The 23,785-nt window shown below is 44.5% G+C and overlaps 1 protein-coding gene across 18 annotated transcripts in view; it reads right to left on the bottom strand.

The window, feature by feature from the left end:
- The window catches only part of PTPRK (protein tyrosine phosphatase receptor type K), a 1,571,968-nt gene that overhangs the window by 274,056 nt on the left and 1,274,127 nt on the right, over positions 1–23,785 (bottom strand). For 8 of the 18 annotated variants that reach the window (XM_069607477.1, XM_069607481.1, XM_069607480.1 and 5 more), the window contains 2 exons: positions 23,571–23,720; positions 21,197–21,226 (listed from right to left, as the gene is read on the bottom strand). The exons of 5 other annotated variants lie outside the window; for them this stretch is intronic. In XM_069607477.1, coding sequence (XP_069463578.1) covers positions 21,197–21,226; positions 23,571–23,720 — 180 coding nt within the window. The remainder of the gene's footprint in view (positions 1–21,196; positions 21,227–23,570; positions 23,721–23,785) is intronic. 5 more of the 18 variants (XM_069607486.1, XM_069607487.1, XM_069607491.1 and 2 more) reach the window with 2 other exon arrangements.

The following is a 23,785-nucleotide window of genomic DNA, read 5'->3' as shown; positions in this document are numbered from 1 at the left end:
CATTACTGGTGTCGTGCATGTCACAATTTCCGGCTGCCGACATATAGGCAGAATGCCCGTGGGACTTCCGGTAGAGGCATTTGGCTCTTCCTCTGCATGATAATTTCCTAAACCAAGTCGCACAACAATCTGGCCCATATTGGGGTCTAGTTTTCAAGACCAGGTTGTACAGTCCATTAGGACCCAGAGCCTTTGATTTGCTACTCTTTATGATCAATGTTTGCTTCGATTTGATATGGGGTGCACGGGAGAGTCCAACTCTCCTAGAGGGTCCTCGCTGGAGATGTCCACTTTGTCTTGCACCTTCTCATAGAGCTTTGCAAAATGGTTAATCCATCTAATCTTCTTAATAGTGTTCGCTTGAGTCCGCGATTGGAATTAGTCAGCTAGATTTACCAACCTCCAGTAGCCAACATCAAATTTCCCTACGATACAGGGCAACATTCTTTCTCCTTTGGCCTGGTGGATATTAAATCGCCAAGATTTTACTTTGTTTTTATACCAACTTTTTGCCTTTTTTTAGCACTTGGACTTGTTCAAACGTATCTAGAATACATTTCCTAGCCCACCTCCGAGTCCTCATAAGGGTTCTATTCTTTCCTGGAGATCGCTGTTAAAAGTCTGCCTTGTTGTCATCCCAATATTATTACTCTCCAGAATCTTCAAATTACTTAGAATAACGCTAGGAAAGGCCCTAGAGTTTAGAAGCTCTTTCTTCGCGATTATATCCATAGATAACATGATGTTAAGGAAGGCTACGCTGAACCTCTCAATATTTTTCTGCGACCACGCAAGTTTATTTTTACCTCTAGATACACAAATTACCAGTGAGACAATCTACTTTCCAATGGGTCATGGTCAAACAATGCACAGAGGTGTTTATGGTCACTAGGCGCCGGTCTTCGAGCCTATATATATATGCAACAAGGTCTTGGAACAACCTCTCTTCTCTGTGGTGGTTTTAAAATCTATACAAGAAGGTGCATTGCCACTATGTCAAGTGGATTGATGTCTTATCTTACTGGTATTATTATTAGACAAGATATGTAGATTCCATTCTTTAAGTATTGTACCCATTTTACTACACAAGGAGAAATATTTTTCCTTTGATGGCTTGAGGTGTTGGATTCAGAACCATCATACAAAGGAGACTCGCAATCTGAAATTCCCCACAAGCAACACTTTCCCCAAATGTTTTCCAAACCAAGGTAACACAATCTCCCTCATGTGCGCGAGTACAGCATGCAATGATGAATCCTTATAATTGCAATATATATTTATCACAAGTATTTTTCGCTCCTTTTCTCCAATCAGGTGTACCACTAAAATCCAGCATACACGTTGCTCTAAACAGGAGTTGAAGCATCGATTTGAACATGTAGCGGTCAACATGCCGCCCTTTGACCTTCCTTTGGAACCCACAACAGCCTTTTTGGTATATACAATGTAGCCATCTAAAATCACTTCACTCAACAGAAAGGTTTCTTGGAAATCTAGGACGTCATACTTCTTCATGAAGGTTCCATAGCCCATCGCGGTTCTTCAAATGATTGAATCCCTAGGTATTCCCAGAGCAAACGTTAAAAAAAAGGCTTCTTACATTTTTCATTCTGCCCTCCTCCAAAAGACTGCCTGCCAGCCAGGACCAAACCATCCATATTGGATTGCCTTATAGGCTCATTGGCTGGCATGGAAACAGTTTGGTGGGCGTTTGCTCCATGAGTACAGCAGATTGTCAGGGGGCCAAATTTAATGAACAGGCCAGCAGGACGATTTATCATAAAAAATCCAAAACCACGCATTCTCAAGTCCATTGAAGATGATAGACCATCTCTGACTAAACTTGATGGAAGTGTTAATGAGACCAATTATATTCTAGCTTCCTCACTAGAGTTAGACATTTGGAGACAGGGAATGTCTTTAAAGATCATTAAGCTAGTTTTGCAGTTGAGACAAATGTGGTCTTCTCTTGGAAACAGATTCCAAAACGCAGCATCCGGCATAAACTTTCAGAACTCTAAGTAACCACTACGCTGAAATGTTTGTGTGTCAAACTCTCTGCTGCATTTCCATGTTTGAAACTTTCCATCATTGGAGATTCTGTCTAGTTCTAGCAGGCTCTTTGCTTGCCTGTCTAGGATTTCAGGATTGTCTGTTAGGTAATTACTGCGCTAAGGTACACGTATACAGGCCTCTCTACAAGCTTTCCAGAATTGAGACTGACGGCTGCTCCTCTCTATGGAATCCGGCTAGTATTACCGGACTATCTCTCGTGCCCCCTCATCAATCAGGCAATCTTGTTGATCCAGGCTGCTATTAGACCTTTTCACTTCTGCAATGTCACCTATTTCTTTATTTATGGGCTAGTTGTAATGCGCACTATACAGCAGAAAATTGTGTTTCAAGGCGCATCAAGACAGGGGGAGGGGATAGGGATGAGGAAAAGGTGTAAGACAAAAAAGGTCCTTAAAATATATTTAAACATTTGAAACGTGCAAGTGCTATAGAATGAGAGCAAGGGGGGAGTAGGAGGTGGGGAAGCGCAGGAAGGGGTGGAAGGGGAGAAAAACAAGAAGTGTTCCTACAAGGCCGTGAGATGATTCAGATTGTGCGAGTGCCGAGACATGGCAAAGGGAAAAGGGGAAGGGAAGTGCAGGAGGGGGGAGAGCTACATTAAATGCAAAACAAGTTAAAAAGGGCAGGTACAAGTAGGTAAACTGCATCATAGAAAAACCAGACATGCAATTTTGACAAGCAGGTATGAGTGACTGCAGAGTGGAAGAGCCTCTCCTTAACAGGGCTAAATCAACAGACATACAGTTGTAACAAGCAGGTAAGAGTGACTGCGGACTGGAAAAGCCTTGCCTCGTGTAATGATGGGCTACATCAGGCAAGCAGCTGACAATGTAACAAGAAGGTGAAGATTCCAAAAGATAATACACAGGGCGCAAAGGGTAAGTGAGGAAAATAAAAGAATGGCAGTTGTAGGCACAAAACAGCGAGGCAGCGCAAGCCTGAGTAACAGTGTCTGAGGTAGGAATACAGAAGCCACCCAGGCTAAAGAGGGAGGTTGGCATGGTGCGTAGGCTGCTCAAAGTCTGTTGATTGTAGCGAAATGCTGCCAGTGGAAGTCACCAGAAGTATAGTTGGCAGGGAGGGGGCAAAGGGGCGCAGGGGGTGAGAGCAACCTATAGGTGGGAAGGCAAGGAGGAGAGGGAGAGCTGGTATGGGATGAAAAGGCCTCAACCAACGCTGTGGGGAGGAAGGGGGAGTGGCAAAGGGCTAGTCTCAACGATAGGCACTGGTGATTGTGAGGATTGAAGCAGCATTGTGGGAGAAGAATGAGTAAGAGGACAGGTATGGCGAAAGTCCAAAGGTGAAGACAGAATTAGGGCTGCAGCAGGGCTTACCTAACTAATGCAGCAGGCGTGCAGCATCGTAGACCAAAAGAGACAGAGGATGGCTTCAGCAAGCAGAGGGACATATCCCCAGGTGTAGGACGGGTCAGCAGACGTCAGCATGCAACTGGTCATGTGCGGACAGCGCAGACCGGCTGGTGTAATGAGCCTTAGCCCGTGCCTTTGTCAGCCGACCTGGAGGCTTCCATCATAAAAATAACACCCAATCAGGATGCATGAAGGTCAGCACCACATCCAATGAAGCTGGGTACTGGCAGGCATTGTCGGAAGACCGGTGGTGGGGTCCACCATCTTTGAAGGTTGTGAGGCGCCAGCCTTGTGGTATGTTGCTGGCCTTCCTGCTGCTAAGGGGGTCTCCCAGGCCAGATTGAGCAGGGCCTGGGACCTCACCTCGCAGCACACAACAGGCGCAGACAGGCTGGTGTAATGAGCATTGAGCGCAAGAGGCACACACCCGAAAAAGGAGGTAGAGTGCATCTGAACAAGTCATACATTTAATGTATAATGGAAAGAAATTAGGGACTTAACATTCACTTGAACACTAACAGAAGAAAGTAAAGATCAGGCATGGCAATGGGTCACTGGGGTGAAAGCAATGCACAACTGAGGGGCCTGCACAGAGAACCAGTTGCACTTTATGCTTTTGTTTATGAATGGGGAATCTCGAGTCATTGTTCACCAGACGAATGAAGGGTTTTCTTCAATGAATCTCTTGATGTTATGAATTGAATTGTTCGAGAACTAGACGGAGGAGAGATCTCAATTCTTCCCACAAGCTCTCATGTCTCTCAATTCTGTGTACTGAGTGGCCATATTGCATCCCTTCTTTTTTGGAATATGGGAGCCACAGGTATTATCTTATTAATTTGCATGTTTTCATGAATAGGCTCCTTTTCATCCATTCCCATTTTACTAATTTAACTAATAGTGCGAAAACATTTTCGCAAGGTACCACTTTTCTTTTTGGAAGATTTTCGATTTGGGGTTTTCTTTGGTGGATCTTTTGTAGTACCTTTCTTTCACTTTGTTATTATTTGCTCTCTCCTTCCCTTCTATCGCTCAAGTTGGATTGTAAATTAATGCAACTGACAAACAGGAAGTGTGTTCCCTAATGGGATTAGGAGGGGGGGGGGCGATGTCTGGTGTCTCCTAATGGGGGGTAGTTAATTCTACCAGATCAGCCCCGCTATGAGTGAATCTTCTAGGGAAACATATTCTTGAAACCAGCCTGGTACATTCTTCCAGGAAAGAAACAGAGGGAGGTGTGTCACTGAACAAATATTTCTTGGATAGTAGTAGAGGTGACAGGATGGTCAGCTGGTTGCGTACCAGTGACTACCAGCCCACAATCTTGGGCCTGGGGATTCCAAGCAACATTTTTGATAGCACTTATTTGATTACAGCAGTTTTGAAAATCTTCACATTCAGTCGTAATAAGATGCAAGTCCTGGATTTCAGTGATTTTAGTCATTATGTTTTTCACGTTTCTTTGCTTTGTTTGGGAGGATAGCTCAGGGACAACATGCTTGCCTTGGAAGCAAGACAACACGGAGCAACGCAGGTTCGATCCCCGGGTCAGCGCTTAGAAACCTCTGGGTATTAAGCGCGTTATAAATAACCAATCATATCAATTAGGGATAATACATTATACTATATATCTGTCAGTTTCAGGGTTGTACTTGCACGTCATCTCGAAGTTGATCGAATACCTTGACGAAAGAATTGAACACAAAATTTAAGGCAGTGAGGAACGAGCAATTCAGAACACCCAAAAGAGGAGGGGGAAGAGTTTTCAGAGGAACAGGACATCATGGAGGAATCACCTATATAGTTTCCCTCTTCCATATGCAAAGAATTGAACAAATCTGGGGTGGCGTTTAAAGAGTCTCTGGAAGGCGAAACCATTATTCTGTCTTGTCTCACGCCACTGCCCCCTCTCCCTCCCCTTTTGTAGTACAGATGTAGCCATCCAGGTCACAAGCACTTCATTATTCAATGGCAGTTCTAGCACTGTGCCGCTCTTATGGCTAGGTTCAGGGTGTGTGTGTGTGTGTGTGTGTGTGTGTGGGGGGGGGGGTGAGGGGGTGGAGAGGGTAGAGACCCCTGCACAAATATATGTGGGATATTACCTTTGCCTGCACTCCTTCCTCGGAGGAGAGGAAAAAGTCAGTGCTCTTACATTTGATGTCGGAGGAAGGGAGCTTGTAGTCAAGCTCCTGGGGTGCCTGAACTGCCAGGTTCAACTCCCATCTCCACTACAGGGGAACCCCCGAAGGATGCGATGGTGGTACACTTCGGTCAAATGGCTTAAAAAGTGTATTCACCTCAGATATAGGAAGGACGTCTACGGAGTGCATAGGCCCTCCACCCAGTCCTCCCATGCTCCTAAGATTGTACATGGCACCTTGTTTTACAGGGTATTAAAGACTCACCTTCGTGGTCCATGATGCTGCTTCCAACACCCACTGCACCTTCAACTGCGCTTAGCTTGTGTAGGAGAACCCCAGTTTTGATGTTCAGACCACAACTGCACTCTGCTCCAATGGACGTCACCTTTCCAAAAACACAGTATTCACTGCCTTTTCGAAACTGCCACATCAACGGCGCTTGTCTGTAATACAATACTAACCAATTGCAGCTACTGTTAGCTGCAGTTCGCTTGTTAGCAGACAGTTAACTGCCAATTGCTGCCTGGTGACTGACATAACCAGTGGGGGAGACACGGCCTTCGCTTACTTCTGCGCAGCCCCCCGCAGATAGGAACCTAGGTGCTATGGGCCAGCATACACGCTCAGCATCACCTACCAACACTATGGGGTGGTGCGTTAGGAAACAGCACAGGGGTTGCTCTGTTGTCATCCGCCGTCTGTCTTGTTGCTGTCCGACAACCGGATCGCCAAAGCGCTGTGGCTAGAGACACTTCCTTTGGAGTAAGTGGACTTTATGGGGCAATCATCTTTAAGCCAGCCATTGCACACCTAAAACCTAAGTTCATCCAAATATGTGCAGCTGATAAAGCCAGTTTATCCAGTTTTCTGGGAAAAGAAGTATTCAGCCCATGGATATTCCAAATATCAACTTCGTCCTCAGTACACCCATCAAGAACTCTCAGCGATTCAAATTGGACATTTCAATCGCTCACTACAAGAGCAAAAATTCCTGTAGGGAAGCATACCTTTACAGTTAACAATTAAGACGAGTTGGTAATTAATGGTATTACGTTTGAATTTCCATATAGCCAAACCACCACTGGGTTAACCTCTATTGCCCTTCTCTGCCTGTATGTGATGAACAGAAAAACCTTCAATCGTAATTTCTGTCAATGACCACGTTTCTTGAAACAAGAGAATAGAACATTCACGGACCCACTTTACCCAATCTGGGCAGTCCACATACTTCCTTAGTCCAGCTTAATTAATGGTATTACGTTTGAATTTCCATATAGCCAAACCACCACTGGGTTAACCTCTATTGCCCTTCTCTGCCTGTATGTGATGAACAGAAAAACCTTCAATCGTAATTTCTGTCAATGACCACGTTTCTTGAAACAAGAGAATAGAACATTCACGGACCCACTTTACCCAATCTGGGCAGTCCACATACTTCCTTAGTCCAGCTATATTTTAACGCAATAACGTCACTCATCATTATCAGAGATGGCCGTACATGTCAATAAAGAACAATAACCAGAAGTGGGTGAATGCCAATCAACATCATTCAATTAAGTGATTGTGCCATCGTCATCACAGGCAACTACATCAGTTTCAACACTTCTATTTTTCCTGTTAATCAAGATGGAAGAGCCATGAAAGTTATGACCCAGGAGGCGCCTCTGCATGGTTTAATGGATTTGGGATATCTTTCTCGCAAACCGTTCCTTGACTCCAGAATGGCCAGATGTATGTTTGATGATGGGGCAGAAGGCTTCATTTGAATAGCTGCGCAGTTAGGAGGGAGAGATCTATATTCGATAGCCAACAGGCGCTAAACTAAATCTGTATCTTTCAATCTAATCTCGGCTGGGCTTGAAGGGGTGGATGGTCTCCTTGCTGGGCTCAAGGGTTCCCATTGTTTGGTGCTCTCCAGCTTTCTCAACAAACTAATTTCAGAGACACTGCCTGTGGATTTATGCCTCAGTTTAAAAGCCCTCAATATCTTCCAATTGGTTGAAGTAAACTTTCAAAATGATTGGCCAATTGACTTCTTATTGCAAGCCAGGAGAGAGAAGTCTTTAAAAGGCTTGCCACTAGTTTACATTTCCTGTGTAGGAGAGTGTCTACCAGCTGCTCTACTCCTACTTGCCTCCTGGCTGTCCCCCTTGACAAGTTCGTTTTGTGGGTTTCTGGTGTCAGAAGGCCATCACAAGTGGCAGGAACACCTCTAGTAATTCCCACCTATGCAAGATCGTTTATCTTTGTGGAGGCGGGAGGGTGGTAGTATTTCTCTCCTTAAATGCTGCAGTTGGAGGGGAGAAAGAAACCCATCTCCTACACCAGAACTGCTGCTGGGCAGGGGGTGTGAGAGCTGGGGGTCGAGTGCTGCATTTGGTACGTGGTGTGAGGAGACCAGGGGACCAGAAACAGCCCAAAAGACAAACACAAAAGCACTGCAGAAGAAAAACTATCAATTTCTCTGCCCTTTCTGCAGGGCAAACTACAAGACTACATATCCCAGCAGCACCCAGGCCCAGAACTACTATATGCAGGCCACGCTGGGAGCGGAGATCTGGCAAGCATGTGTGCAAGGAAGGACACTGGGCTTGTGCTCCAGACTTCAAGCTGGCAAGATGTGCGTCACGTAGCTACGGCCTCGGAAACACACGCGAAGGGCCATGTCCCATAGAAATGAGATCCGGTCCCCTCGCAAGACTCAGATAAGTCAAGCTGTGCTCTGTTACCACAGGAAGCGGGGGGGGACAGACAGGGGGCCCATCCCTACCAGATCTCTGACCCCTGCTTCCCACAAAGCAAAGAGCCGTGTCGGCTGTTGTGGGCCGTCTCCGGTCAGCCCACCAATGGTGTCGGGAACACCAGACACGAGAGGTGCCCCGGGTTCCAACCGGCGAACCGTGCGTAGGGGAGCACCCTATGGCGCCCGGTATCACCGGGCGCAAGACTCTCAATGTGAGGGTGTCACCCCCAGTTGTCTCAGCCGCGGCTCAGAGGACACTCGGGCCGCGGCACACAATAGGCCACGTCCACGTGGCCGGCCCACACGCACAAAAACACAAACACGAGTTGCCACTTCCTGGGGCTCTGCTGCTCTGCCCTCGCAGCGCCAGCAGAGCCCCTTTTATTAAAGGAGCACGTGAGCGTCATGACACAGTCACGGCGCTCACGTTGCCCAACAACTAGACCCCACACAACACCGGCTAATGCTGCATGCATAACGCGAACGAAACGCCCCTAACAAAGCAGCGTCGAATGCACTAACCTATGCACCCAACCCCATGCATTTTACCACGTGCAGTACTTTGGAGGGCTTATAAGCTGTGGTGCTCACGGAGCACATCCATACCTGATCACTGAAAGACCCTCATGTTGCACGTGCGGCCAGGTCCTTAATGCTACATGCAAACTAGCCATGTGCAACCCCCAGAGAAACGCTGCATGATATAAGGCCACATGCGGCCCCATAGATCCCTGCATGTCATTAGCATGTGAAGTCACGTGCGTCTTCTAACACCAAGACCCCCCACTAACCCAGACGTTGCAGGCACGCACGTGTAAGGCCACTTGCGGTAGTGTTGATGTGTACCCTAATTTTAGCTCTTTTGCAGCATTTGAACTGCTACTGCAACACAGCCTGGTGCTGAAAACACAGGAGACAACAAGGGACATTCCAGAAGCCATACCCAGAGCCAAGTGTTACGTTGTGTATTATTGCAGTGCTCTTATTCCATGTCCTTGCTATATGCATTGTTCCGTTTACTAACGGGGCATACGTATATGTACACAAATCAGGATGTATGTGCAGTGTATGCAAGACAAGCCTATGCTATGTACCCCTACCTATCCATAACCTCTTTCTAACCCTCATCCTGGTTTCCCTCTTTCCCCATTCCTATCCAACCATTGTTTCCCTAAACCTTCTTCCTCGCTGGGGTTGCAGAGGCGTGTGCAAGCTTAGTCTTGGAGGTCCCAAAACCACAGTGGGGCAGTTGGTTTGTGCCACTCCTGCGCCTCGGAGCGGTGGACCCTGTCAGAGGAGTTGGGATAAGATTTGGACCTGCTAAGGGGTCTCTCTGGATGTGCAAGTATTTCCCCATAATACATCTTTTTATGAATCCCTGAAAGATATTTGGGAACCCTCTCTGGGTTTTGGATTCCTAAACACAATGAATTATTAAGTCGTTCCTAACTAGTTGCTCTCGAAAGGATTTGGGAATAACTTGGGGGTTGGGTGGCTAGATATGATGTTGGCATTGCGACTGTCACATTTAGAAACCTCAAAAGGGCAGGGACACTTTTTTTACATGGAAGAAAGGGCACACTAACACCACCATTACAGAGGCATCCAATAAAATTGCAGAACTATTAATGGGAATGATATTTTGACTGGACAAGGCGATTATCATGATTGTTTGACCGCAAAGACGTGCAGACAGCTGGAGGAACAAATTTAGGACTCCTGTCAGCATTAGTGAACTGCTGACCAGTATCAAGCATAGCAGCCATCAGAAAGGAATCAGGGATAGTGCTCCATGAGGACAAAAAAGTTTATTTAACACTTCTACCTGCATGCCACAGATGAAGGAATGAATGGGGTAAAGATGTTTGGGGATTAAAAGTTCCATCAGTGAATTTATACAGTTTAAAAAAAAAAAAGAATTGCCTTTCACAGAACTTTCCTGGAATCTCTGGGAAACTCCCCAAAACACTAAATAAAGCTAGAACACAGTTGCTCTTGCTCGAAAAGACAATACTGTTTATCCCTCATGTGAACCCGAAGCCAAGAATGCTTATGACTAGCTGGATATGCTCAGTGAAATACTTTCAATGCGGAGCATGGCCACAAAGTAGAACTAATCCAGGCATTACGGCTGTTTCACTTGGACAATTGTATTAGTGTGGACAACGCACTGCCCAAGAAAAAACTAAAGTAATTGCAGCTAAGGACCAATCAAGCAACCATGTGGGCTTAAACAAATCTGACTACCACACGAACTATGAAATGTCTACATTGTTTATTTGTTAATACGCACCAAACCCTTAGGTAGACGGGCGCAACAGTACAGGAATTCTCAAAGCTTAGTTACAGGCAGGTACATACATGTGAGAATGATACAATATAATACGTGCGATATAATATAGTATATAATAAAGATATGATACAAGATCTAGCTGATCAAGGTGCAAATCAGGACCAGTCTGGGCCTTACAGAGTGTACATGTACATACATATGGATACAGTGTCTAATACAGGATCTGGCTGATCAGGTGCAGATCGGGGCTCAGCTCTGAGCATAGTCCAAGTATAGGGTGAGTACATTGCTTCTGGATGGGCAATGGATGGTTTCAAGACACTATATAAAGGAACATATTGGTTAAGCAATAACAATTACCAGGTTGTAATATTTGCTATTATCCAGATTATTGTAACTGAACTTAATAACCATAGAAAGATTAATTGCTGAGTCCCACAACTAACCATTATCAAAAGGTCTAATCCACTGATTCTCCTTCGACCTAAAGTACTACTGAGAGATGTCTTGCGTGCAATCGGTCAGAGGCATGGAATATCTTCGGTCAAGCCTTCAAACAAACCTTTGTCAATTGACATTCAAATGCGTTTCCTTTCATTACCAACATTCCCGGAAACTTCCAATGATTACTTGGAGGATATCTGGTGTCTAAGGTGGTCAAGGTGCTAAAAGACTATATTGCACCCTGCTAGATTGTAACCATTTTATTTAGCTGCAAAAGATGTTCTCTTTCTTCTGAGCCCTCTCTTCTTGTCTGTCCGCTCCATCTCCTCAATCAAAGGTTATCAACCAAAGTGGCTGTTAGTCCCAAAGTGATGCTTTATAAATAGCACCAATAAATTAAAATCTTATTTCCAACAATTCAGAAAACCTATGACTAACCTACAACCTCCCTACCCAATAGGGAAAACCCTTGAAGGCTATTCTCTCAGCATCCTATCATGCACTGAAGATGCTTCAGAACTGAGCGCGACAGAAAACAGGGCATTCTGAATAACCTTATTTAAATATTTTCAACATTTACACAGCAAAATAGTATCAGGACAACACACCATAACAAGATGATTCACTTTTGAAAAAAGATATTTGCAAAGCTACCTTAATATTTCTGCATATACGTTTATCAAATTCCCAAACGGAACATGCCTACAACCAAATGTGTGTAATTTGCTTTAATTTCATTGCATACTTTTCATCCCTGGAGCTCAGAATTTGCTAGTTACTGATGACATGGAGGGATGTATGTGACATGAAATATGTAGTAAGTTTTTTCTTAGATTATCCCCTGAAATTGGGAGTGAGAAACATTAAATGGAGTTTCAAAATTGAACATGATATGAAGTAAATACCCTTGGGTTCACGCTTGTATAGTAAGAAAACTTTACAAGAGTAAAGAATAGGAAATAGTTTCTTACCTGTACTTTTAGTTCTCCAGCATTGGAATCTTTAATATATTCACGTTTGAATATTTCCGGTTGTTGGACTGGGAATCCCCATGTATATATAATGGCAAAATCCACAGCAATTAAACGTACTTGCAAACCACAGAGGTGCTCTTTATTGTAGCCCATGCACCTAATTTTTGGTTCTTTTTGGCTTTAGCCAATGATGCGGACAGGTCTTTAACTACACCAAGGGCAGCCATCTTCAGATTCAAACCCATGATAAAGTGACTGGAGGTATTCTTGAAGCAGCCTCCCAGGGGAGCTGGGCAGTCACATCTGAATCCATGAAACCCAACAATGCTGGAGAACCACAAATACAGGCAAGCAACTATGTATTCCCCAGCACTTAATCTTCAATAGATTTACATGCTTGAATTAGCAGTAGGAGCATGCATATGAAAATTGCTCCCTAAGGCTAATGTTGGGAGGGTGGGAGAGGATGAGAAGGATAATAAGAGACTGAGCATTGCGCTCACAGCATAAGGCAGGTACTTGAGAGATGCACGGTCAAAGGTGACATGGTAAACAAGCTGTGGTTAAGCGGATCATGTATAGCACATCGATCATTAATGAGTGAATTTCAATATGTAATGCACTGTATCTGTTTATAACATGTATAAATGGAAATTGCTCCTTAAGAAAGGGCAGTCTCGTATCAAGACAGCAACATGTGTCTTGGTATCCAGTGATGATATTTCTGGTGAAAACAGAGGGTGACTCGATATTTTTTCTTAAGGCACTATCCAACACTATCCCCAAATAGTCTAGGACTGGAGTTTGTTTATATAATTGCACTAGTCGTAATATATGGTGGGGAGGGAGTTTAGTGCCCTTAAAAATATATATTGAGTAACCCTCAATGTTTTCACCAACGACCTCATCACTGGTAACCATCTCTCGATGTACGTATATTTACACATGTGCACACCGGTTTCAAAACATATGCATGCAACGGGACCTTGGGGAAAAGGAGTGGGAGGTTGCTCCTACTTTATGAAAAGAGATGCCAGAGCATCACCAGGCCAACTTCTGACTCTTACCTGGAGGTATGGAGCAAGCTCCAAGTAGCCACACGACAAAGGTCCTGCAGGGATAAGTCAGCATGGAAAGCAGTTGTGTCAGCCTTGAGCGAGGTGGAACGAGCTGGCACTAGCTTTTTATGCGCATGGCCCTTTATCTCGTGACTGTGTGATGCAGTTGGAGACCCAAACAAGCTTATTCTTGTTTGGAAATATTGTGGCCCCTTCTGTGGGCCCACAAAGGGATGAATAAGCGCAAGAAGGTAAGGCACGAACCTTTATGCCAAAAATAAAACTGTAGACTGTGCGTAGATGAGATGAGAGGGGGCATTTGGCATTGACTTTTGATGCAACAGGTCCACTTGTGATGTCCCCAAACCACAAAATGTGCTGCAGTTAACCCTCGTCCAGTTCCCTTAAAGCATTCGAGAAGAGGGCAGAGGAGCAGTCAGCCCAGGAAACAGCAGGTGTGGGATAGCATGTATACCCTGCTGAGGCAATTCACTAGAATGTTCTCCTTCTCCCGGAGGTGTTGCACTCTGATATGGATTGTCTCCTTCAAAGCCCACTTCCAAAAACAATGTGCCGCAGCCGACAACAGTGTGGCTCATGTGCAGCCTGCATGTTGGCCTATTTTACAAATTCATGCATGTGCCCTTTGGAAAGAACATCCAGCACCCAGTTGTCTGAAGTTCTTTCTCGCCACCGATCCACCTGGCGGCTGAACCTGCCTCATGCAGGGGTACTGTCTGAGAGGCGAGAGAGAGTCAAGCTTATTTGGATGCCTGAGCGCGTGGATGTTCCGATCCTTGTCTACCACTCAAAGCAGTTCCTTTGTTGGAGGACTGTTGGTATTTCGACATTGGCAAATGTATGGAAGATGAGCAATGTGTTGGATAGCTTCTGCTTGTGGAGGTGTGAAATCTACTTGCACTCCCTCGAAAGGAGCGAAACGGTCTTGGCCCTTCTAGGAGCCAATGGCTCTCGCCATGTCAGTTTCCGCTGGTCGATTTCATGCATGGTTGTCTTTTGAGCACAGCTCAATGAGCCATCTGCCTGAATCCCGATTCTGCTGTGCCCATGGCAGACTCGAATGATGACCCAGGCTTCCTCATGCAAATATGAAGGTAGGTGTTCCAAAAATCTATTCATTTTATGCCAGATTTCCCTGTCATAATAGGCAGAAATATCCAAAGCATTGACTGTTCTTATGGACAGTGATGCTGAGGTGGAAACCTTGCATCCTATGGCTTCTAGTTTCCTGCCATCTTAATCTGATTTGCTCAATTCCATCTTCACAGCACCATGATGAGACCCCTCAAACACAATGGGACAGTGTGAGGAGCTCTATATTTCTTTACCATTCTAGCGTGCTAGCTGGAGTTGATAAGGGTGCTTTGAGGATGGCATTCCCTGCATCTCATATGGTATCCAGAATTGAATTGGTAAAGCTGTGGTAGTCTGCTGCCTTTTTGGTCCCCGTCATTAAAAGACTGATTTTGTCTCCTCCATGGACACCTGGCGGTCAAACATGTGTGCTTCCTTTATATTATTAGTATGGAAAGACACAATGTCATCTGTTGTGGAGTATCCCCCCACGAGGGGGGGGGGGGAGAGTTCTTTTTCTGCTTGGCAATAGTAGTCGTCCCATTTATCATCCTCCTCCTGAGGTGATTCTTGTGGAATCTCACCCTCTTCTGATTCGCCTAGCAGAGTTCTACCTGAATATTCATGGTAGCTGTCTCCCCATGGACAGAGATCCACCGGAAGGCCGGATATTACTGAGCGTGCTTTAGATGATGTGGGGGGAGAGGCGGGTGATGGGCTCCTATGTCAGCTTAAAGGTGCAGAGGGTGGGAGATTCTGGCCACTCCATGGGTCTTTTGGAAGGGTTCTATCCTAGTCAGGACGGAGGAGTTGCTTCCTTTAAAATTCAATTAGGGTGCTCTGAAGAGGCTGCATCAAAGCTGGCTGAAAAGGGTCATCCGAACCTCAAAGTGCATCAGGGTCTGCAGGCCACTTCCTTAATTCGGGCTAGAGTGATATTTAGTCCCGCTGGCAGGGTTGTAGACAGGGTGTGCCGCTTCTCCTTGGATATCTGTGATTTCACCAAATCCACTTCACCTAAAGGAGAAATCATCGAATTTGTTTTTCTTCGATTGTTCTTTTATTATGCGGGGCAAGACTCTCCGCCACCCCGCCCCCACCCCATCTGTTTTAAAATGTACCTACTTATCTAACCAATTTGAAGAAAAAAAATGTTCAGTGATTTCTGAGTAGGTGAAATTGGATTAGATGCAATCTACAGTAACGATTCTCCTTTGCCGTGGACACACCTGGTTTCTCTGCCGTCAATGAGGATTATTCTGTAGGTGATTATAGCACTGATCCATCAATGGCTTGCAAGTCTTCGTCAAAGGTGTGTCCATAGATGGGTACGTAGCCAATGCTCCATAGTATGCTTTCCCGCTGATGTTTCTCCATTAACGGTACGCAGCTCTTCATGGATAGTGTCTCCCTCGTAGAAGAGGAACTTGTCAGTGACCACTTTTTGCCAACCAGTCCGTTAACGACACCCAGTCGTGGACAAGGTTGTAGGCAGTTGCTCAGTTGGACGATGCATGGATGATGGCTTTTTTAGGGCACCTTGCTCATGGACAGCTTATGGGAAGGCTCCGCCGACGAGCGAGAATGCCTCTCAAAGGTCTTTAGTCGTTTTTAATCACAGGATTTGTTGCTTGGTTCAGGAACTATCCTGCTGTCCAGCCTTGCTCTTGGAGGGCGATAGAAGTGCCCTTTCCACTGAAGGTTTCCTTTTCCAAGGAGCATGCTTTCCGGGGGTTTCTATAGAGAGGCTGGGGCTGTTCTGGTGAGTTTCTTTCTTGAGGAGGCACTCTTATTCTCCTCTAGGAGTAGCCGAAGCCTCCTGTGTCTATACTGAATGTTATTTTGTGAGAAGGTCTGATATATGTCACAGTTGTCAGATTTGTGGGGGTGCAGGCAATAAATGCACTCCAGATGTGGGGTTCCTGAGGAAAACATGTTTCCTCCCACAACTTGCACAGTCTTTGAAAAGAGTTTTTAGGCTTTGATGATTAACTCCCTACCTTATTCAGCCATGACCTGGAGAAGATGAAGGAATTCAATGTTTTCTGGTCCCAGATGACAAAGAGGCAGTTATGAAAGGTGTCAGCTTGAAGAGCATATCAAGCTTTACCAAGAATTTTGATGAAAAGTTGTGAAATTTAAGGAAAATAAATTCAAACCATCAAAACAAAGCTCAAGGAGCTGTGGAGGAGTCCTTATTCACTAGACTCTGGCGAAGAATCTGAAGATGGCTGCCCTAGTTAGAGCTAAAGACCGTCCAACTCATTAGCTGGAGCAGAAAACAATCAAAATGAGGTGGATAGGCTACAATCAGGAGCAGTTGCTGTGGTTTTTGTAATTATAAATACACAACAGGGAATTCCAAGACTGACGACAGGGAATATTCAAGCATGTCAATCTACGAAAGATCCAATGCTGAGGTATATCAAGTACCCTACCATTTTAATCCACTGTGCCCATTAGGAGTGAGATAATCCAATGCAGGTAAAACACTTGCATGGTTTATTTAATAGCGGGCAGGAGATTTAAATACTTACAAAAACACAATAAATAGAAGCACAGGTGTGATGAAAGGACTTCAGCCCTGCAAGAGTATGATTAGAGGCTAAAAACGACAACTCAGCCCTCGCACTTCTACCCCCTTCGCCTTCTGAAGTAACGTGGGCTAAGCAAAGGCTATACTCTCAAGAGGGGTGTGAATGTGGTTCAGTAGAACCCCCAAACAGTGAAGTATAAAAGTACAAAATAAAGTAGTGTCCAATCAAGGTTATATAAAAATGTATGCTTTAGACACATCATGTACAATACTAGAAAACGCTGCATAAATACACCCCTGTATAAGAAACACTGAATATGCACAGATCGATGCAGCACTCTGGATGACGAGACAAGGGGGAAAAGGCAAGCAAAAGTCACTAAGTTCTTGAAAAAGGATATGCACTTGTGAGCAAAAAGTGTTCAAAGTAACCTAGTCCCTAGTGTGCAAATATGGACGAAAGGAGTAGTTAGCAGTCAACAGTACCTTCTTTGAAGTACTTGGTGGGTCAGCAGCGCCGAACCAAACTTCTTGACGCTGCACGAGGATCAGGAGAGAACAGAAATGCTGCAACGGGTCTTCTGTTTCAAATGTGCTGACCAGTTCTTGTAACAGGTGCCAAGCAGTTCAATGGTGAAAAACATTAGGATCCCGGCTGTCTTGGCTCTCAGGGTGCTCTTTGAGTCCCAATCCAGGGACTCAGGGTCAAGGCAAGTCCTTTTCTCATACTCCCAAACACGGGAGAAGGCTGGCAGGGAACGTCCAACACACCGAGTTCCTGAGTACCGCTAAGGCTGGCAAAAAAGGAGGTCCGGTTCCAGCTGCAGATCACCCCCCAATGGTCCCTCTGGATGGTTAGTGGACAGAGCTGGTCTCTGCCTAGGAACGCCTGCCTCCACCTTACAACTGTAGGAGTTTAGAGAGGAATGGTCTCTCAGCAGGGTCCACGAAATCTTCAGGATGGTTCAAAATGATTCCAGATGTAAAGAAGTGGTGGGAGACCCCTTCCTTTTATTGGCAAATGTCCCCAGGCCATTGGACTAAGGTTAGCCTGCTTTAGGGGTCCAATCCCGGCTCTTGAAATGTGTGGACCTTGCCCTTATAATGTCCAAAGTGCTTTGATACAGAGGAAGTGGAGAGGACAGGAAAGACAGAGGCTGAGAGAAACAAAATGGCAGAACCCTCCAAGAAATGTGCAGAACTCTGTCTGGCTATCCTAGTTCTGTCCCCTCCCTTTCTCAATAGGAACAAAGGCCTTCAGAAATGCAGCATCCTGGTGTGAGGTTACTCACCAAGCACGGTGTGTTCCTTTGATGGCTGGGTCAAGGGCAGCTGCATGCTGTGCGGCTGTCCCTGGCGGAGAGTGTTGCCTGCCATTGCAGATATCAAAGACGAGGCATGGCCATTCAGGTTCCTGTCCTGCCAGGCTCAACCAACCTGGCCCGACTACACATTTGTGATAACAAATTGGATGTGGCTGTAATCATTAAGAGAATAACATCCACCATTCCTACATTCAGGTATGGCTTATATTTAAAGATTATTCTGCCACCGGAGGTAGACCCATAATTATAGGGTTTTGAAAAAGGGGTGCATATCTTAAATCTAGTCCCTGTGCTGCAGAGACTTGGCTGTCACTGCAGCTGTCAAATTGGCACCTGTGAACGTGCTCTGTGCCACTGTGGTAGGGAAGTGTAAAGGTATTGAAGAAGGAAGTTGACACAAGGGTGGCATGTTGGTCTCTATAAACTTTTATTTGAGGGGGGGGAAAAAGGGATCTCATCCCCATCAAGAGAGGGGTTTACCTGCCTCAAAATAATACTAAAGGATCTGTCAGAATGCCTGTCAAAATCAAACTCCACTGTCCTGTGTCACAACCTACGTCTATCCTTAACACAACTAAAGAATAATATAATCCAACAGAAAGTTCCTTTTCCAGGGGAAGGACTCTTCTCCTGGTATATGGGTGGTGTTCCCAAAATGTCCTCTTGCAAATGGATGCCAGAGCGAATGACTGCATTCTTTAATATATTTCACACCTAGGGCCAGGGGGAACGACTCCTTTGCCCTGTTGTCTGTTTAGTGTACTTGAAAGGCTTCAGTTTCCCCACTAGAAGAATTATTCCCTTGACTTGGAGCGAGCTCTTTTTCAACTTTCTCTTGGCACTCTCTAACTAGAACGGCAAAGTCCCAAGTCCGTCTCTGGATCCCAGCAGACTTGGCTATGCCACTGCGACAAGATTTCCTTGGATCCCTTTTGCAGCAGCGTTAGGGTCCCAGGCCCTTCTCTGGCTATCAGCGGGCTATTTTCTGCCACTGATATGAGGAAGCACTCCTTGGATGCATTCTTCACTTGTGTCCCCGACCGTTGATGGCCCTCTGATAGGCTTTACGCTTGCCTCGGCATGAAGCAGAGACCACGCTGCAAACCCTCTCCCCTCTAACGGTCCGCCCGTGCTTCTTGTTACCTTCTGGGACTTGCTTGCATGGTGCTGTTCTCTACAGAGACTGTGGTCAGTCTCCTTCCCGCAGCTGTTGGCTTTGTTACTGCTTCTGTGGTGATTCTGCATGTTGTGGCTCCTTGCCGTCTCGGCACCGTTAGAGGACTGTGCAGGCCACCTCCCTCCTGGAGGTCGTGCCACTGCCTCGCCTGCTTTTAACTGAGCTCAGTCTTGCCAACGCCAGACCCATCACTGGCTCCCTCAGCCACTCAGTGGCATCCTCTGCAGCGCCCACTCCTCTGGGCAGGCGCAGACTTTGAATCTCCCGGGTTCTATGACGAGGAAGGAAGACAGAGTCCTTCTCTTTCCACTTTATAGGGCTTACTCCACCCAAGCATAACGTCAACACCTGCTGTCAATGGCTCCTTGGTACTCATCACGCCTCCTGTGAGCCATCTCCTCTCAGTACTAGCAGTCAGCAATCGTCATGTTTTCTGCGCTCTTCTTCGTCCTAGTACTTTCTGCCTTGGTTATACCCCAGATACTACAGAAATACATTGGTCTATTTTCAATATAGTGGTTTAAATGGAGGGAGGTGCTAAGGAATGTGAGGTGGGTGGTGATGTTCAACGGGTTGTACCCCAGGTGGTCAGTCCTTATCCTGAGAGTGGGAGTCCCTCCCCATGAGGTCTTCCCACATTAAACACCCATAGAAGGACTATTGGGTAGTGGCTGTACCTCCCTAACATCATGGGAAAGGGCTCCCCCGTTGGAAGAATTAACAACACTTTGCTGAATGGTCAAAGAAGGTGCTGCAAATCAGGGTACTGATGCAGCAGGACACAGGTACACGGTATGCTTTTGGCATGGAGCTTATGAAAAGGGGATCTGATCAGAAGATGTCCCTTTCAGAGATGGAATGACATCCTTCATTTTATCAAAATAATAAAAACCAAAAAAAGACAAGGCATTCACACCCTTGCCAGGTGGCAATTAATCGCAGTGATTCTGGTCAAATTACTGAAATAGCTCACCGACTCCAAAGAAAATGGGTGCCATTTTCCCACAGAGGTAGATATCTCGCACATGATACAATGCATGGCACCAAAGGAGCCTGGCAGGATCAACAAAGAGATAGCAGTCCAATTTGCTCCCTGAACTCAGACCAAAACTCCTAAACGCAGGCAACAACAAATAAGTTGCAACCTGCTTCCACACATACATTTTGGATGAAAATTGTAGAACAGCTCCATGTGTCAACAGGATGAGCGTGTGTGTTATCGTTTGTCAAGAAGATGGCAATTAAAAAGAGACTTACTTATAGAATGCATGATTAAGTTCCATGTAAAAACGTTTTCCTTAACAAAAATAAATATTTACTTAAAAACTTCCAAATGTAGTGAATGAAACAAACTGAACTGTTTAAGCTGTGGGGATTGCAAAGCAATTTTAAGCCAAAGGGAAATGCCTCAAGGAGCGGGCACTTACTCCTTGTAAAACATAGGGCACAAAGTTAAAGCCTCACCCAACTCTGGAAAGGGGTGAAAGCAACATACACGTCATAAATCAGCGATTATTTCTAGAGCTCGACTACCCATTCTGAAAAACTACCCAAGATTGAAGAGGAGTAATACATGAACTAATTCTACATGGCTTGATTTCATAGAAGACACCAAGGGAAAGCAGCATGTAAGGCCCTTCTCCACTCATCGGGTCAGACATAAGGCCATGAGTACTTTTGTATATCCTTTTTGTTTCTTCATTTAACCCACGTCTGATATACATTACCAATGAATGCTTTGTTTACAGCTTGTATGGTTGCAATTGAAAAAATGCATACAATCAGAAAGCAATGTACAAACAAACGTGCATACAACATAGATGAAGAGACACAGATCAAACGTGATAAATTACAGCATCGCCAGGTACCACAAGGGAGCAAAACAAGAATTCCAAAAACTACTTTTAAAGGGATACTGCATCTTTAACATGTGTAAAGGAATAAGGTGTCCAGTTTCTACTTACAGGTAGTAGGAGTAAGAATAGTAGCTCCTCCTGGCAAGCAAATCACAACAGTGGGGGAAAGAGAAGCAATGGTGAATGAAAAGCATGAACCATTCACATTAAACAAAGCAAAAAAAAGTCTGCATTTGAATTTCTTCATGCACTGATTGAAGAATACGTTGCCATGCAATTCAAAATCTAACACTGTGCCAAAACATTATGAAAAATGACTGCGAAAAAGATAACATGCAAACATTTTAGTCACAGCCAACAATAAATGGATTGCGCATATTTAACATGCAGCTCAGTAAGCAAGATTTGTCAAATTATTTCCAAAATGGTATGATTAATGGAGCACACGTGTATGAAAATTATATACAAGTAACGTTGCCACTCTTTAGTTGCACAATCAAGAAGTGTCGTACAGATAGATGCATGTAATGAAAAGAGCATGAAAACATTTTGAAAGATTGGTGCCGCTAATATGTACAATTATTTACACATACATACATCTTTTGAACGAGTACGTACAGTGTATGTAAACCTATCCTGCAAGTACGTATACACCACTCCCATTGATATTAAGAACAAGCTATTCCCAATAAGCATTCTTTCAGAGTGTTGTTCACGCAAACTACCACGCATAACTTCCCAGATTTTTAGTAACACAAAGTCACAAACATGTTTCTTTCAATCGTCTTAAAGAAAATGTGGATGTACACATGCAAAGTATTAGTAAATATTTACTAAGTAAAAAATACACGGGTAAGGAAGAAATGAATGACAACTGGACACGATTCAACAACTAGAAAAATAAAAGTGACATTGCAGCTTAAAGATGCAGTACCCCTTTTCTGAACCAGCTTGACTACTGCACAGAGCAAGAACACAATTTTTCAAGATGTTTTCTTTGCTGCCACACCAATTGGTACTGAATGAATGAAATTAAGCTTAACGCTAAATCAGGTTGCCATTTTTGGAATTCGAGGCTAAAAGGATATCTTTCGTCTACTAGTCCCATGTTCCATAGAGCTCAGGTAATTCATGCCAAAGTACAAAAACCAAGCACTGCAGACACCAAATGAAGTTAAATCTGTGTTTATCTGAAGTACCAGTATCCAAAGGGACACTGCATAATGGGTTCACAGGCTTTGAAAGCTGAAAATGATTCAAATGTAACAGGGAGCTTACAATTCTATGAAATTGGGCTTCCCTGTGTGTTTTACACAGCAGGCGAGTGCCGAGGATGATATACCGGATCACAAGCCGCGCCAATACGGCAATTGTAGCTGTTCCCCAGAGAGATTACATTTAAGTGACTTTACATTTTCCTACACGATTTTTTTATTCTTTGTGACCTTGACTGAAAACCCACACAGAATCACTTTCCCTAAAGTAGGAAGGAGGTCCTGGGAGGAAGAAGTGGGAGGCATGTTAAAAACGAAATATGTTAAGGTACACTGTATCGCAGGAGAGCAGCACCGAAGTCCTCACTGGGAAACACTTGCAAGTATTGAAGTTCCATTACTGAAATCTGGGGTCACATATTTTTAAATAGATACTAACTGGTGACGGTCACTGGGCTCATCTGAGATTCTTGAACAGAAAGGAAATGCATGTATTTCATCAAGGGTGAATATTTCTGTCATGAGTACATGCATTGGATTATATGTTATGTTACTTGCTATGCTTTTGTTCTGCGCCGAATCACCACAGTAGTAGTTTCAAAGCGCTGATATGCCCATTTAGAAGTTAGTTCGTTTGTGGGAATTGTGTGATGAAGGTTCAGATCAGGGCAAACTCCAGAAGAAAAAAAATGTCAGCCAAAGGAATCTTATTCCAAATCTACCCTGGCATCTTTTCTTAATAGTGTGAATTAACCTGATGCTCGACTCTGGCACAGACCAACACAGAGTGCCCTCGTAATGCTAGTCATACAGCGCCAACAAGTATTTGACCAACAAGGTGTTTTTGTAAGTGGGAACCTTTGCAATTCTAGTTGTCTTGCTGATGTCTTGCAGTGTTCTCACCAAGACGCTGCTCACAAATGAAAGTAGGAAATGAATGAGGATGTACAATCCAAAAGCACTCCATATATTGCGATGATTAGAAATTTGAGGAATGAAGTGAGACTAATCTGTTCAACTATGAGAACCAAATGAAATTGGCTAGACAGTTTGGTTCGTTGACCTACATCAAATTTTTTTGGTCTTTCAACAAAAAGAATAAAAATATTTGATTGTCATAACACTTTCTGGATACGCATTTGAAACGTTATGAGTGCTAAATGCAAATGTAGAAATTGTCAACCGCAAGAGTAGACAACAGAAAAAAAGAAAGCAGTGCTGGGAAAGGCACATATGAAGCTAACTTACACAAAACACTATAAGCATACCTAATGCTTCTAATGCAGACGCTCCTTCTCCAAGTTATATATCTCCAGGGGGTAATTGCAAAGAAGCAATAATTACAAAAAGAAACTAACTGAAACCATCTTCTCAATGTACAGTGATCTGTTGCCCATCTCTTCAGGGGGCGAGAGACACTTAAAAACATGTGAAATCAATGCATTAAAAACAGGCAACAACACCTTGTCACATTTCAGAAATG

This window comes from Ambystoma mexicanum, chromosome 4q (assembly GCF_040938575.1).
Source record: "Ambystoma mexicanum isolate Mex_15411 chromosome 4q, UKY_AmexF1_1, whole genome shotgun sequence".
Lineage (NCBI taxonomy): Eukaryota > Metazoa > Chordata > Amphibia > Caudata > Ambystomatidae > Ambystoma > Ambystoma mexicanum.
The sequence above is the reverse complement of the archived record's forward strand: the minus strand, read 5'-3'. Positions and strand labels throughout refer to the sequence as shown.